General features: G+C 34.7%; 1 protein-coding gene across 1 annotated transcript; it reads left to right on the forward strand.

Moving 5' to 3' along the window:
• Positions 1-4462: 4462 nt before the first annotated feature.
• LOC143239614 (putative G-protein coupled receptor No18) lies at positions 4463-7910 on the forward strand. The gene has a single exon (XM_076480891.1). The coding sequence runs from the start codon at positions 4610-4612 to the stop codon at positions 6035-6037; it is 1428 nt and encodes a 475-aa protein (XP_076337006.1). The 5' UTR covers positions 4463-4609; the 3' UTR covers positions 6038-7910.
• Positions 7911-16531: the final 8621 nt, after the last annotated feature.

Genomic DNA, 16531 nt, shown 5'->3' on the forward strand with positions numbered 1-16531 from the left:
AAGAGTATAAGTTCTGCATACCTTTAAGAAAAATAAATTTAAATGTTCTTCCAGCTATGAATTGTTTTATTGTGAAAGTTAAAGAAATAAATGAAGGGTTGTTTTTCTCTTATATATTTACTCTATGATTTTTGTTTGTAACTAAACACAAAGCTACGTATTGAACTATCTGTGCTCCACTCACTACGGGTAACGAAACTCGGTGTCTTGCGTTGGAAGTCCTCAAATGTACCGCTGTGCCAGTGGGAGACTTATTGTATCCAGAAATGGGATTTTAGTCTAATTAATGTTTGTTATGTTCTAATGGAATTAGAAACGAATCATAGCCTAAGAAAACGAAAACAAATAGAAGTTATCTTAAAGCATAAAGATGCACGTGTACTGGTGTACTACATCCAGTAGTGGAGCTTTGAGTGCTGCAAAGGGGCAGTTCGTGCTCAGCCATAAGATAAATATCCATTAATATCATATTTCTTGATGACGAGAAACCCACTTGAAATATATATGAATCTCAGAACGGCTGGTATGGGTATTAACACTTTTATTGGTAAACAGAGAACAACGTTTCGACCTTCCTAGGTCATCTTCAGGTTATGAAAGAGAAAGTTTGAATGTGATCATTGACGAACACATGTCTTAGGGACGAGAGTATAAACCTTTCTTAATCTGAAAATGATCTAGGAAGGTCGAAACGTTGTTCTCTGTTTACCAATAAAAGTGGTAATACCCATACCAGCTGTTCTGAGATACAATATCATATTTAATTTCTACGCAGATGTCTCCATGATAAAATAGAATGAATTTGGATTACAAATTATCAGTTCTGTTTATATCCATACATACCGTACACATACATATATAGGTTTTCTAACAATAAGAAAGAGAGATATATTTTTTCTTTTATTTATCATAATGTTTTGTTCTTCGTAAGATAATCTTAAGTCTTCAGACTTATTACTGAGCTTGGGTAAACTGGATAATTGAATGTTAGACTTTTCAAAGCAATGAATAATTTTTATAGTGAAGGTCCTTCACTAGCTACTCAATTTTGAATCTTAATAACGTGAAAACGTCCTCTCAGTGTAAAATATTTCAAGGAAGAAATATATATATATATATTTTAAACTGCTTACTTGTTGTAGGCTTCTTATCTCCAATTGGTACATTTACCTTTCTCGATTGCGATACAGTGTACTCCACGATAAACTCATTTGATAAATTATTGGTATGGACGTTGGGTGATAAATATTTTTCCAGTAACGCACATTCTCTGTTCCATTTCCTGACAGCTATGACGCAAGTACCTTAAAATCCTAGACTTGTTACTTATTCGTTTGAAAGTGAAGGATTTGGAGATTCAACGAATATGAATAATTAATAAGCCAGCTAAATAATGATTATGTAACTTGTAATTTTAGTAAAAATAATGAGCCTTTGTACTAATTAATTATTTGCTTTAAAATATAATTTTGCTTAAAACAATCTGTCTATTACAGCTACAAGACGTGTACGTTACTCCGTAATTCAACAGAAATAAAGAAAATACTTCTTACCAAGAGTTGGAGGGATTTCTTTTCGTCGTTTCCACAATGTGTGTGTGTGTGTGTGTTTGGCTGTAATTAGTCTCAGTCTTCATTTGTTGTTCGCACATGCATGGAAATCCTGGAATGTCATGGAGTTTTGTATTCAATTCTTTCAGTACTGTGTTACGTTTTATAATTTATTTCGGACGAGTCTTCGATTTATTATATTACGTATGTTAACGTATTACTATTTCAAATAACCGGAAATTCTAATTTTAATTTAGAAATTAATTAAATGTTAATGTGTATCAAATTAATGTTATTTGTCAACAAGATTGATACACACAATTTTCTTTTTTCACATGTCCCACGTTGATACAGCTGTAAGTCTACAGATTTACAACGCTAAAATCAAGGGTTCGATTCTCCTCGATAGACGCAGCAAACAGCCCAATGTGGCTTTGCTTAAGAAAAACACACACATACTCACTGTTTTGACACAAATATACGTTAATATAGAAACACGAAAACATACACTTTATGATAACGGTTATTAGTAATAGTTGTCACAAATCATGATTTATATACAATAAATTTGCAAAGTTACAAACAATAATAAAATTTAGAACTGAATATTGATAATCGAGGTCCACGACGAGTAAATTAATTCTGAGTTAATACTGCCACACCTCGCTTAACTTATCTAGCTTAGTTGGCTTTGCAACTGTTAGAAGTTGATTTTTCCTGTAATGAAGATATCTAATGTCCTGGTAGAAATGCTAACGTGTTTAATTCCATGAAGTTGGACTGTTTGTAATGTTCGAAATCTATAAACGTTCCTGGTCTAATTCAATAGTTTTCCGATTGATAAGCGTTAATCACAAGTGTAGCTTCCGAGGCCTACAGCACACTCACTGTAGCTGTCCAATAATATTCTTAGTTTTCTATTGATACGTCAATTTTTATTTACCAACCACGCGAATTTCTAAAAGTTTCAACAATGTTCAAGCACGCTAGCGATCTCGTAAAACAAATATTGTTGATTCTTACTCTCAAATTCCAAGAACATGTGAGACTTGTGCAACACATAGTCAACAATATACGTCACATGCAGAAACAAACGTAGGCATTAAAATAAATGTACAACAGTAAATCTGTTACAGCTGGAAAAACTATAAAATAAATGGTTTCTGTTAGAAAGGTCGAGGAATAGTTCTGGAACATTTAACATCAACGTTCCCACATTTCTTCATTTTTATTGATGACAAGCTGCACCACCGTATTATCTCAGTTCTGTAAAATGGGAAATAGCTTTAATAGCTAATACTGTTCACTAACAGACTTTAAGCTAAGTACCTCCGTCTGGCTGATATCAAAAGTAAAATTGTTAAGATAATAAATAATATCGGTTTTATTTCACTGTTTATTAATTTACTGAAAGTTAATCAATTAAGACTTTTTGTACGATTAGTTTTATTTAACCATAAGCTAAGAGTGGTTATTAAGGAAAAAATACAACTGATTAGCAAGTAAGTTTCGGCTAATAACTGTTAAGAGGAAGCTAACATTAGTTATTGAGGTTAGCTATGTTTGATCTTATTAGGATTTATTTAAGTTTGATTATGTGCTACAGATTATCTGGACTTAATTGATTATTTAGCCTGAAATACGTTTAATTAATCACTGCTGTTAAGCTAAAGTTGTCTACATATCAGAGTTAAACTTAGATTGACTGTAGTTATTACTGTAATTAAATCTGAATAGCGACTTGAGTTGAAACATTGTTTAGCTGTTAAGGTTTAAGAAAGGTTGATTAGGTGTTAAGATTGGTTAAACTTACAAACAATGTTTGTATTAATCTGAGGTTATATATTTCATATTAGAAATAACCTTTAGTTTACGTATATTCATGATTACAGATTTCACGAAATATCAAACTTACCTTTTAATAAGGAAGCCACTTAGATAAACCAATTTAAAGACACAAGAAACGCGTTGTTTTTATACTATCAGCATATTATCTAATTACAAGAAAATAAAAGCTATCAATAAAATTATCTAAACCATTCTGTGTATTTATATGTACAACAATAAATATGAGCATGATAGTAGATATCTGTTGTCAAACATTCTTATCTGAGATAGTAATCATTGTTGTTTACTTCTGTAACGATAACTACCCATCTATAAACTTGACAAATAAATAATGTTAAAATATTTTTGGTGTTATGTAGATACTTAATTATAACTTGAATAAACTAAAGGGCACACATCTGCCACGCAGTGTTGATGATATTTGGTCCTCTAGAAACACGAGAATATGTCTGTATGTCCGTCGTTATCAACGAACACGGACCATTTGCAGCAGAAAAGTGAGGAATAATAATCTATATACATTCATAAAGTTTCACCAAAATCTGATAATTTCTGAAATAATGTGAAAATATTAACAGCTAGAGATTTTTGGATTTTCATGACCTTACTGTGACCCTGACCCTGCAAAGCTAATCACTTATGAGTTGGGTCGTAGTCCAAGTGTACACGATGTACAAATACATTCAACCGTTTTCGAGAAATTCTGTTGACAAACACACACAAACAGGAGTGAAAACATAGCTTTTGTAACTTTCGGTGGCAAAGATAATAACAAGCCGTTACGATAAATATTCTGTTTTTTTATCTCTATCTGAATATGTCAATAGATTTAGATCCAAGTCATACAAGCTCAACTTTTTAAAGAACATATATAATTATAGCAACACTTTCAAATGATTTATTGTGCGATTTAACTCAGTATGAACATATTCTGTTGTTGTAGGTCTTGGTATCATCACTGATCACCTAATCTAGAAGAAGTTAAGAGACTGTTCTAGACGTATCGAAGAATAAGGAAGGATGTTACCAAGCTTTTCAGGACCAGTTTTCCATTTCTCCCAACATATGACCCTCAGGGTCATTCTCCAACAGGGGACTCTGCTGGTAACCTTAACTTTACGGACATCAGTGACGGCAACAATATCCTGGTGGGAGACTCTGTGAGTGTCGGAGAATGGGCAGTTCGGATACTGGGTGCATGTGTGTGTACAATGTTGATTACCATGACGCTCGTGGGTAACGTGTTCGTCATCGTCGTTGTGGCCCGTTTTCAACGGTTAAGGTCAGTGACAAACTTACTTCTTGCTAGCTTGGCCTCTGCTGACATCACAGTGGCACTTTTCGTCATGCCTTTATTAGTTTTATATGACGTAGAAAGGAAATGGCGTTTCGGGGCTATTGCCTGCCATTTGTGGATATCGTGTGACGTTATGTGCTGCACAGCATCCATTCTACACCTATGTATGATAGCTTTAGACCGGTTCTGGGCTGTTACTAGACCGTTTCGGTACCAGATGTTTGTTTCCAAGAAGAGAATACTTGTAGCTGTCGTGTGTATTTGGATTTGCAGTGGGGCTATTTCCTTCATTCCCATTTTTCTTGGTTGGTATGACAACAGTGATGGCACAACATCTATCTTTCAGGAGAGCGACGAGTGTTCCCTGGAAGTTAACCGAGTGTACGCAATAATTTCTTCCATGACATCTTTCTACCTCCCACTTCCGGTAATGTTCTACGTCTATTTCCGGATCCTGTTAATAGCGGAACGCCAGGCTAGAGAGATCAAGCATCTGGAAGTGTCACTCCAGACAGAGGATCAACAAGTGAAGCGAAGCCTCCGGCGTCGTTCCAGACAGCTAATAACTGATACAAAAGCAATTCGAACACTAGGAATAATAATGGGTGTTTTCTGTGTCTGTTGGCTGCCTTTTTTCCTTATGTATGTCATCCTTGCTTACTGTAAGCAATGCGAATTAAGCTACGAGTGGCGTAGCGCACTTACGTGGTTGGGCTACCTCAACTCTTCCTTTAACCCATGTATCTACGTTTTCCTGAACAAAGAGTTCAAGGAGGCATTTATGCGAGTGCTGGGCTGTAGATATCGTTCTAACTCCTCTGAATATACCGTACCTGATGACATCAGCTCTGCCAATCGTCATCCTCAGAGGATGGAGAGAGTTCACATTACACACCAACCAGATGAAGAGAATGGTAGGGTGTCCAGTAGTCGACAGAGACATCTGGATAAAGGAAGCCCTTCCAGTTCACGAAAAACTAGTATTTCAACCTTCGCCATGGACAAGTCGCCCTCTGTTGGTAGAGGACGCACAGATAACAACTGCGTACGTAGAACCAGCAACACAATCACGGAACACGAGACACACAATATTTTAACAACAGCCGAAAAACCAGGAGAATACGAAGAAATGACAATAAATACAAAAATACATAATTTTAGTTCAAATAAGCCGTCATCAGAATTGCATAACGCTGTTACTAGTTTAACAGATTTGTCCGGTTGTAATACCACTAAAATAACCACACACTGTCCTGGTTACAAAGAGTTTACATTAGTCACAGAGTTACATGATCATAATTTCATATCCAAGTTTAAAGAGCGCAAAACACTCACCGTATAACTTACATTTCGCAGGGTAATACTAACGTAATATGTAAAAATCTACAAGACAACCCTAAATGTGAATGACGGAAAGAGACAATATGACTCTAACAGCAGATCATAACTTTACTGCATCGAGTATGGGGCTATGTTTTGATTTCTCTATTTTGCAATGTACCTTGGATTAAAGAAAGCAATTTTGCGGATTTTGAACAATTAACCCGGACAATAAACTTGGCATTTGGCCAGTATTTCCATGAAAATGTCCGGTTGTGACCAGTGCTCGACGAATATGCGTTTTCCAAAAGACAGAGTTCAAGATAAATAGTTGCTGTATTTACCTTGAGAAGTGAACCGACTGTTAAAATACCTGTCATGAAGTTTATTGACTCTAGGTTCTTCTCCTATAAATATACGTGAGAAAACTTTAAAACACGATAAGTAAATTGATGTTTAAGGTTTTATCGCGCGAACGACAGTGGCAGGAGAAATATTGTTTTATATGTTGGAAAAAGAGATTCACGTTCTTCAACTTGGCGAAGTTAAAGTTTCTAACAGGTTCTTAATTGTGTAACTTGTCAATAAAAATTATAAAAATAAAAATGGTATAATTAATAGAATGTTTTATTGGTGCAGAAACTTAGAATCAAATAACAAGTAATTTACAGTAAGCTACTTTCATCTAAATATAACGTGGATTCAATATCTTGTGATTAGCAATAAGTTTGCCGTTTTCAGCGATTTTATTTGCCATACAATAGCTATTGATAAACGACAATCTTCTGTCGTTGTTACATTCACGTGCTCTGTAATAACGTGTGATTATGGGTTGTAATAATAATAATCGTTACTTTTACCATTGATAATGTTAGCTCCTTATTAGGTGCTGTATTCTTATTGTCACATTAAGTTAATTACAATGGCCGCAGTTGTTGATAGTACTGTGATGTAATCTCTTTTTTTCTTTCATTTGTGGCGTGAATGTAGGTGTATTAGTATATAAATATAATTATTCGCACCAATACCTTTATGTGATGTGTACTAGCACATAAGTACTGTGGCGTGAATGTAGGTATATTAGTATATAACATAATTATTCGCACCAATACTTTTAGGTGATGCGTACTAGCACATGAGTACTGGAAGTAACCTTTATCGTTTAATTTATTTTACGAATAATGAATCATGAATAGCTATAACTTACTGTTAATAATTCAGGCGTTTGGTTTTATTAAGATGTGTTAAGTGTTTGGACGCTGAAATCTTTAAATGATGTCATAAGATCCCCAAGCCATCAGCATCTTATGAGTCAAAGTTCAAGCACTATGACAATTGAATGAATGTTTGTTTAATTATCTGCTTAACAGTTTCGATAATTAATTCTTTATTTGAAACTGTGGTTAAATGCATAAAACATTAACAAATATATGGAATTGCTTCTAGTGTGCTTTGTACATGTAAATATATTTAAATGATATGATATATTTAAAATAAAGAAATACTAGGATAAACTGATTAACTGATAAACTGTATTTTGTTCATCTGTCTAACTCGCAGAATCAAACTACTCATTTCAGAATTAATAAGTTAGTGTTCAGTATTATTATGATTTATGAATATAAACAGCTATCATGAACAACATCGTTCTATCAAATGTATGTTTTCAAGTTGTAACAAATTGCAATACAACTGTATAACTAATAAGTAAAAAACTTTGACATTAAAGTTTGATCACAATTAATGTAGCAGTTTTTATAATCAAGGTGTCCTAATGAGGTCAACAAGACAACTGGACACGTTTTATTCATCTACACAGTAGTTTTACAATGTCTCATCATATAATCAGATTACTAGAACAATAAAACTACTGTCTATATATATTGCTCATTCAACCTAATAATTTGTTAATCATCCTAATTTCAAACTTTAGTAAAAAATTCCTTATATCTCTTGTTCTATTGAAATAATGACGATAAAATTAATTATTTAAACCTAAATTTGAATTTCTTCGTCAGGTTGGTTATCTTTTATAAACTAATAAAGGCCTCAACTATTCATGTTGGGTTTTTTTTTTTTTTTGTTCACCGATCATGAGCCCTCTAGGATTTGAAAAAGTTCAAGTTAATTAAATTTACTTAATTTAAAATAATAAAAATGGAATTTATAAACCTCTCCATAAACGATGAAGTATATTAACTTCGAAAAATATTCATAAGACTTTCATACAAGTATAAATATATAAATTAGACAAATATGTTTTTATATAAAATATTTTCTGTTAAATTATGAAATTATTTTCACACAAGTTTCTTTGCTTTGCCTAAATTATGAAGTTAAAATTAATCAAGCATATCTGAACAATTTGGTGACAGGTGGAAAATTTGTTAGCCTAGTTCGTTCTCTTTCCCCATTAGTTAACGTCTCGTGTTAACCTAGACTGTGCCCTGTCCCCATTGGATACCGTTTTTATTAGCTTGTTAACTTAGACTGTGTCGTCTCCTCATTGTGTAACATCTCTATTAGTTTGAGTGAAAATGCCCAGTGTTTGTCGAATAAGTTTACTGGCTTCCGGGAAAGTAAAAATTAAATATTTTCAGCATGACTATAACCTTTAACAACTATTTTGTTCTACTTACACAGAGAGTTTAAATGTTTGTGTTACCATAATGAAAATTTTGTTTCGTTGTGAAATCAATCATCTTATACGCACAACGTTTCAAGTTTCATGTCACAGTAATTTTTCTAGTTGCCGTATTTCATTACAAGTTTATATTTACAAAAAATAAATTTTTATTTCTACAAAGATGACTACTACATACTTTACCATACGTTTGAGGTTTTTAATAAAAATAGCTTATATTCAGACCTCTAATTGGCTGAAATCCTTGGTTTAATTTTATACATTTAACTAATAATCAGAATTGTATAAAAATCTTGCTTGGGGATGCCATTTTTTCTATTGTGATAGCTATAAAGTACTCAAATATGAAACATTTTTTGCTTGTTTTTTTTATCTAAATTCATTACTGTTGTTTTACTGAACACTCATCAAACAGTCTTTTACCTAAATATGCTGGAAGATTGCATGAGAAATAAGGGTTGTTGGGTGACCCATAAGAGGCACAGATAGCCTAGCTGCTTTGTGCCATAAAACACCAACCAACCACTGACCCATAAGATGGCGGAAAGACGCAAGGGTGCAAATTCGTGACGTCATGTGAAAACGAATGACTGATGACAGTACGTTTGCATCTGATGTGCATGGTTATATTTATATATGTATACGCATCAAAAGATTACAAAATATTTCACAAGTTTGAAACAGTTACGTACGATGTTTTTCATAATTCCCAAAGCATTCTATCTCAACTGTTACACTTCTTTCGCTCAACAATATCACAGCATACGATAAATTCCCACAATCACCGTCATCGTTAATCGGTTTTTGAAAATCGAAAAGGCTTTTCAGTGTATCAACCAAACCCATTTTAGTAAACAGATATTAGAGTTACGTAAGTAATTTGAACAAAGCTTAGTATAAAACGATCAAAATCCTGAAACCCGAACGCTTTTGAAAGGTGGTCTTGAGGAAGAATTGTCCATCTTTCGAAAGGTGGTCTTAAGGAAGAATGGTCCATCTTTCGAAAGGTGGTCTTGAGGAAGAATGGTCCATCTTTCGAAAGGTGATCTTGAGGAAGAATGGTCCATCTTTTGAAAGGTGGTCTTGAGGAAGAATGGTCCATCTTTCGAAAGGTGATCTTGAGGAAGAATTGTCCATCTTTCGAAAGGTGGTCTTGAGGAAGAATTGTCCATCTTTCGAAAGGTGGTCTTAAGGAAGAATGGTCCATCTTTCGAAAGGTGGTCTTGAGGAAGAATGGTCCATCTTTCGAAAGGTGATCTTGAGGAAGAATGGTCCATCTTTCGAAAGGTGGTCTTGAGGAAGAATGGTCCATCTTTCGAAAGGTGATCTTGAGGAAGAATTGTCCATCTTTCGAAAGGTGGTCTTGAGGAAGAATTGTCCATCTTTCGAAAGGTGGTCTTGAGGAAGAATGGTCCATCTTTCGAAAGGTGATCTTGAGGAAGAATGGTCCATCTTTCGAAAGGTGGTCTTGAGGAAGAATGGTCCATCTTTCGAAAGGTGATCTTGAGGAAGAATTGTCCATCTTTCGAAAGGTGGTCTTGAGGAAGAATTGTCCATCTTTCGAAAGGTGGTCTTAAGGAAGAATGGTCCATCTTTCGAAAGGTGGTCTTGAGGAAGAATGGTCAATCTTTCGAAAGCTCTTGAGTTACAGGATTTTTATCGTTACAATAATTTGAACAAAATATTCCAAACACAAAATGACAATTTTCACCTTTCCACTTTCCGTTTCTTTTCCACGCTGTTAATCTTGCAGACTGCATTGTGTTGTTTTATTAAAACACAGCAATCAGAATGTTTTGAACCAATCCTTATTAAGAACAAATATACCTGAAAGTTTGGCACGATGAAAGTTAAAATTTATTTGTTGCCTTTAATATTTTTTTTTTCTCTCTAAGCAACTGTGTATTTAATACACAGGTTTCTGGTGTAGTGATAACCCATACACAGCTATGATTGTTTGAAACTTAACGAATTCTTGTAATATGCTCATGCTTTTCATGTCAAATTTTCTAAGTGCCAACCAATTATATCCTGCTTATCATGGCGGTCCTGCACTAATGTACATGCATGAAAAGGTTTGCATTATTCTCAAAGTTCCTTAAAATATAGTTTCTCGCAGTTTCTCTGTAAAAACTTTAAGTTTGTTGTATTGTATTATTATTATTGTATTATTCTTGAACTTGCAGAATGTTATAAAATGTCACTTTTACCCAATAAAGATATGAAAAATACAAAACGTCTACAAATTATTATTAAAATATTCGTTCAACAGTGTAATTATCTTTTATTTTAATAGTAAATTGAGCTTAGGTTAATAGAAATATCGAAAGTGGCGTAAGATATAACAAAAACTTTCTCAACACAATGTCAATACTTGCTTTTCCTATGACGTTCACTGGATCCCAAATTTTCTGATGACGCACGATAAAAAAAGAAAAACACTCGACTGCTACAACATTCTGATTTCTCTTCTTTTCTGACTTAGCTTTTAAAACAAAGAAAATGGATTCATAATCGTAGCTATTGAACTAAAGGCCGCCGCTAGACAACGTTAAAATATATATAATAACAGTTTTTGTAAAACATAATACTGTTGGCAGATTTCTTTAATTTTAAATCATCACTTACATCATTTTTAGTAACAATATTAAAACTTTTGATTTTAACATTATTTCCAATTCAACTCTTATGTCTATTTATGTCATGGATATCGTCAAACTCTGTCTCTGAACCCGAATAAGAAAGCAAGGGAGAACCTCTGTATAACACTTTGATGAAGTTGCAACTATACGAGCACACGAAATTTGAAAAAAAATTATTCTACCCTAAGTTGAAATCAACTGATGATAGAAACAGAACCTGATGACGTCATGTTCGGTAAATGACTGACAGACTCCTGATTCTTTCCTTATTAAAAAGTATCTTTTTTAAACCTCATTCAAACGTCTTAATGGCCTAAATAGGTTACTCTATTTGATATCATTTTTATATATAACTTAAAACAATAAAACTGTTTTTCAAACGTCATTGTTAAAAAAAATATATTATATTATGATACGTAATGTTTTCAATTGTCGAGTTTATTCTCGTATCCTGTAGGTTTATATGAAAGATATAAAACGTACAAAATTTTACTTAGCCTACATAATGCATTTCGCAGGTGACTTCTAATTAGATGGTCCGGCATGGCCAGATGGTTAAGATAGTCAATCCCAGTATTCGTTGGTAAAAGAGTAACCCAAAAGTTGGTGGTGGGTGGTGATGACTAGCTGCCTTCCCTCTAGTCTTACACTGCTAAATTAGGGACAGCTAGACAGACAGCCCTTGAGTAGCTTTGCGCGAAATTCAAAACAAAAAAAAAACAGTCATGTTTTCGTTATACGCTCCTTGGTAGCGGCGTTCAAAGTCCAGTATATCTTGGTGGAAGCGCTCGCCTTGCTCCTCTGAGTATGCTCCCATGTTCTCCTTGAATTTATGAAGGTAAGCGTCAAGAATATGGACTTTCAGGGACATCTTGCAGCCCATTTTGCCGTAATTCCTTACCAGAGCCTCAACCAGTTCCACATAATTTTCAGCCTTGTGATTGCCCAAGAAGCCCCGAACCACTGCGACAAAGCTGCCCCAACCTTTTTTTTCCTTCCTACTGAACTTCTTGGGGAATTCTGTGCACTCCAGGATCTTCTTTATTTGTGGTACAACGAAGACATCAGCTTTGACCATTGCCTCAGACAGCTTAGGGAAGAAGTCTCGAAGGTACTTGAATGCTGCAGACTTCTTATCAAGAGCTGTGACAAATTGTTTCATAAGACTCAATTTTATGTGCAACGGTGGGAACAACACCTTCTGGAGGTCCACTAGTGGCTCACACTTGACATTGTGCTTCTCCACAGAGAACTCGGTCCGTTGTGGCCAGTGGTTCCTATTGTAGTGCGTTGCGTTGTCCCTGCTGTCCCAAAGGCAAAGATAACAGGAAAACATGGTAAAGCCTCCTTCGATAAGTCTATGTGTTCACTTAGGCAGCTAAATTAAACTGAAGTGTTGAGTGGTGAGACCCTGTATATATATATATTACTATGGAAAGTTCTAAAAGGTTCTTGAAAACTCTCGTAAGTTCTACAAAATTCTAGTAAGTTCTTGAAAATTCTTGTAAGTTCGGGAAAATTCTCTATCAGCTACTCGGCACTGAATCTACCTGGAATGTTTTGAAAATGGGTAACTTTGAAAATTTCATTATCCAGATCACAAAAGCAAAGTTTGAAGAGAAAAATAGGCCCTTTCCATTTACTTTAGACATAAGCAATTGGGAAATAACACTTTCTGCCCATGAACAAGAAAAAGTAAAAATTGTGTTACATAGTGTTATTTTTGGTAAGACTACACATGACGTTTTATTAAAATTTGTACTTGATGGAGAAAAATGGAATTACAGCAGAAAATGTAACAATTTCAATACAATAAAACCACCGGAAGCCTGTGCTATTTGTTTATAACTTTACCCAATTTAGGACTGGTACAGTAGATAAAAAGCAACAAGTTAACATCGTCAGTCGACAACTCTTGGGCATCTCTTATGTGGCCGTGTTGTGGACATCTCTTGTCTGGCCATGTAGTGAACATCTCTTGTCTGGCCATGTAGTGGACATCTCTTGTCTGGCCATGTAGTAGACATATCTTGTCCGGCCGTGTAGTGGAATTTAAGCACTTTAACGGCTTCAAAGTACGGTGGAAAATGTTTTGGAAACGGTAAAATACGTTGAATGCATACTATGACACACACAACTCTTCCGAAGACTATTACTACAAGAATTTTTAGTCAACCTCAAACAAGCAATTGACCAAATATAATATTTATACGTTTATATAATTCAAGTTTTTAAATATTTTTGACTAATAAACTATCGAATCTGTTACTAAAAACCTTTTTCACAATTTCTTGCAATCGCTTTAATAAGAAATAATTATTCGTCTTAATTTTCGCACAACTATCACTGATATATTGTATCAGTTTTTAAGCAAATTACCAAAAGTCTAATTATTTATTATTTTATTTTATTTATTTAATTATTTATTATTTTAAATAAAATGATGAGTTGTTAAATTAACCAATGTTGCTTATGAAGTTAATAATCATTAGGGTTAACTAAAAAATGTTTGATCCTACCAATTTATTGTTTAACATGTACCCACAAGTACTTTGTGGGACAGCAGTATGTCTGCAAACTTATACTACTAAAAACCGGGTTCGATACCACTGGTAGGCAGAGTACAGATAACTCCTTGTGAGTAACGACAACAGAAATATAAGTTTTGGATATTCTTAAGAAAAATAAACTTAACTGTTCTTCAAGCTTGAAGCTAATACAGCAGTTAGTCTACGGAGTTACTATGTTAAAATCAGGGGTTCGAAAGCCCAATATGGATTTGGCATAAGAAAACACACACATACACACATTCAAGCTAGAAGGATTTTCTTTAAATTATGAAAACTAAAGTAATCAAAAGTAAGTGACTCGGTTACACGGGCGTAAACAGGCTGGGTTCCTAACGCCTGCGCTTCAATATTTTTACAGACTTTTTTTTTTCAACTGTAATTTTGCATATGTGGTAAAACACGAAAATTTATTTTGAATTTCGCGCAAAGCTACTCGAGGGCTATCTGCGCTAGCCGAGCCGTCCCTAATTTAGCAGAGGAAAGGCATCTAGTCATCATCACCCACCGCCAACTCTTGGGCTACTCTTTTACCAACGAATAGTGGGATTGACCGTCACATTATAACGCCCCCACGGATTAAAGGGTGAGCATGTTTGATAAGACTGGGATTCGAACCCGCGATCCTCGGATTACGAGTCGAACATATTAACACACTTGGCCATGCCGGGCCGAAAACACAAGAAAGGAAATCAAATCGTGTATACGTTTGCAGATGGCTGCCATGTTCCCAATAAGAAAAAACATTCACTTACGTACTATTTAAACGTACGGAATACGGACGAATATTTTTTGTCACTTACTGTTGAAAAGAGAATAATACATGTGCTTGCAACAAGTGTGTACTGACACGTGCCTTATTATAACTTTGCCTAGATACAGACTAAAAAGTTAAAACATTGCAGACGAATTGATACTGTTGTTTGTGTGAATGAAATCCACAAAAGGCTTGTTAACTATAATTACTAATGATGTCTCTGTAATTGTGTTTAGGATATCGGATAGCTTAAAATATACTGGCATTCACTTTCATGTTCCAACGCCATTTTTCAACGACAGCTCGTTGAAGTTTTATTTTTAACGGATATTTGTGACATAATCATGGATGAAATAAAACAATATTTTTATGTAAGTAATCAAATTTTACTGCTTGAAATTTTTACAAATGTCTATATTTTAAATTCAAGAAGTTGGTAATTATTATTACTGAGTGAATGTCATGATATGAAACAACTTATTCAACAATCCACACGTGCTATAATATCACGTATTCATTTTCTTTTAATTAAGACTAAATCAGACAAACTAGCCAAATGTTAGGTGCTAAATGAATACATTAAGCAGTAGCACTGTGAGTTCAATTAAACACAAAACAAAAAGGTGTGTTTTAAATTTCGCGCAAAGCTACACGAGGGCTATCTGCGCTAGCCGTCCCTAATTTAGCAGTGTAAGACTAGAGGGAAGACACCTAGTCATCACCACCCACCGCCAACTCTTTGGCTACTCTTTTACCAACGAATAGTGGGATTGACCGTCACATTATAACGCCTCCACGGCTGAAAGGGCAAGCATGTTTGGTGCGACCGGTATTCGATCCTGTGACCCTCGGATTACGAGTCGAACGCCTTAACGCGCTTGGCCATACCGGGCCAAACAAAAAGATAATCAAACCATATACAAAGGAGAATCATAATTCTACTACCAAAACCACATTTGGAACTAAACATTTGGAGAGACTCACATTTTGTTTACTCTAATTACGTCACTGACACGTGTTTTTCTGTCATATGTATTGCTTCAGTTGAAGTGTAACACCAAAATTATGCAAGCAAAGCGGGCATACAACATCTGCAGCGTGACTATCTTAAGTATATAACAGTCCCTGAGGTAAAGTGGAAATCTCTGTTCTTGCTTATTTAGATAAGTATTGAAAAATAATTTTAGAGTACCTTATTAAGAATTCAGAATCTTTTCAGTTTTAAAGAGTGTATCTGGTTTTCTCAACAGTCATGTTATATTAATGAATTTTGTTGCTTACATCAAGACAAATGTTAGAAGAGTGGGTGATCCTTTAAAATAACACTCTAACCTAAATATAAGAACAATTCAAGCATTGTTTGGCATACACTAGGTGAATACGATGTGATACCAGCCCCAGTATGTTCAAAGTAGTTATTAAAGCTGACGATTACACAGCTATGGTGAAAGAGGCCTTTCCAGTGAAGCCTAGATTAGAAAATCAACAAACGGTCACTGAACTTTTACTTGCAGTTTACGTAACAGAATTTTGTCTAAACCTCCACATTCTACTATATAACTTAAACCATGTAATAGAAGATTTTATAGATTTGGAATAGGAGCATCAGCTCCTTGACTCCTAGTAAATGATGTCTGTATCTGTTGTTACAACCCTTCACTCAATCTTTGTGTATGCAATGATTTGGTTTTGAATTTCTCGCAAAGCTACATGAGGGCTATCTGTTCTAGCTGTCCTTAATTTAGCAGTGTAAGACTAGAGGGAAGACAAGTATTCATCACCATCCACCGCCAATTCTTAAGCTACTCTTTTACCAACGAATAGTGGGATTGACCGTCACGTTATAACGCCTCCACGGCTGAAAGGGCAAGCATGTTTGGTGCGACCGGTATTCGATCCTGCGATC

The sequence above is a fragment of the Tachypleus tridentatus genome, chromosome 13 (genome assembly GCF_004210375.1).
Source record: "Tachypleus tridentatus isolate NWPU-2018 chromosome 13, ASM421037v1, whole genome shotgun sequence".
In the NCBI taxonomy this organism is placed as follows: domain Eukaryota; kingdom Metazoa; phylum Arthropoda; class Merostomata; order Xiphosura; family Limulidae; genus Tachypleus; species Tachypleus tridentatus.

Bases quoted from the DNA above. Each gene is read 5' to 3' on its own strand.
- LOC143239614 (XM_076480891.1), top strand. From the start codon at position 4,610: ATGTTGATTACCATGACGCTCGTGGGTAACGTGTTCGTCATCGTCGTT.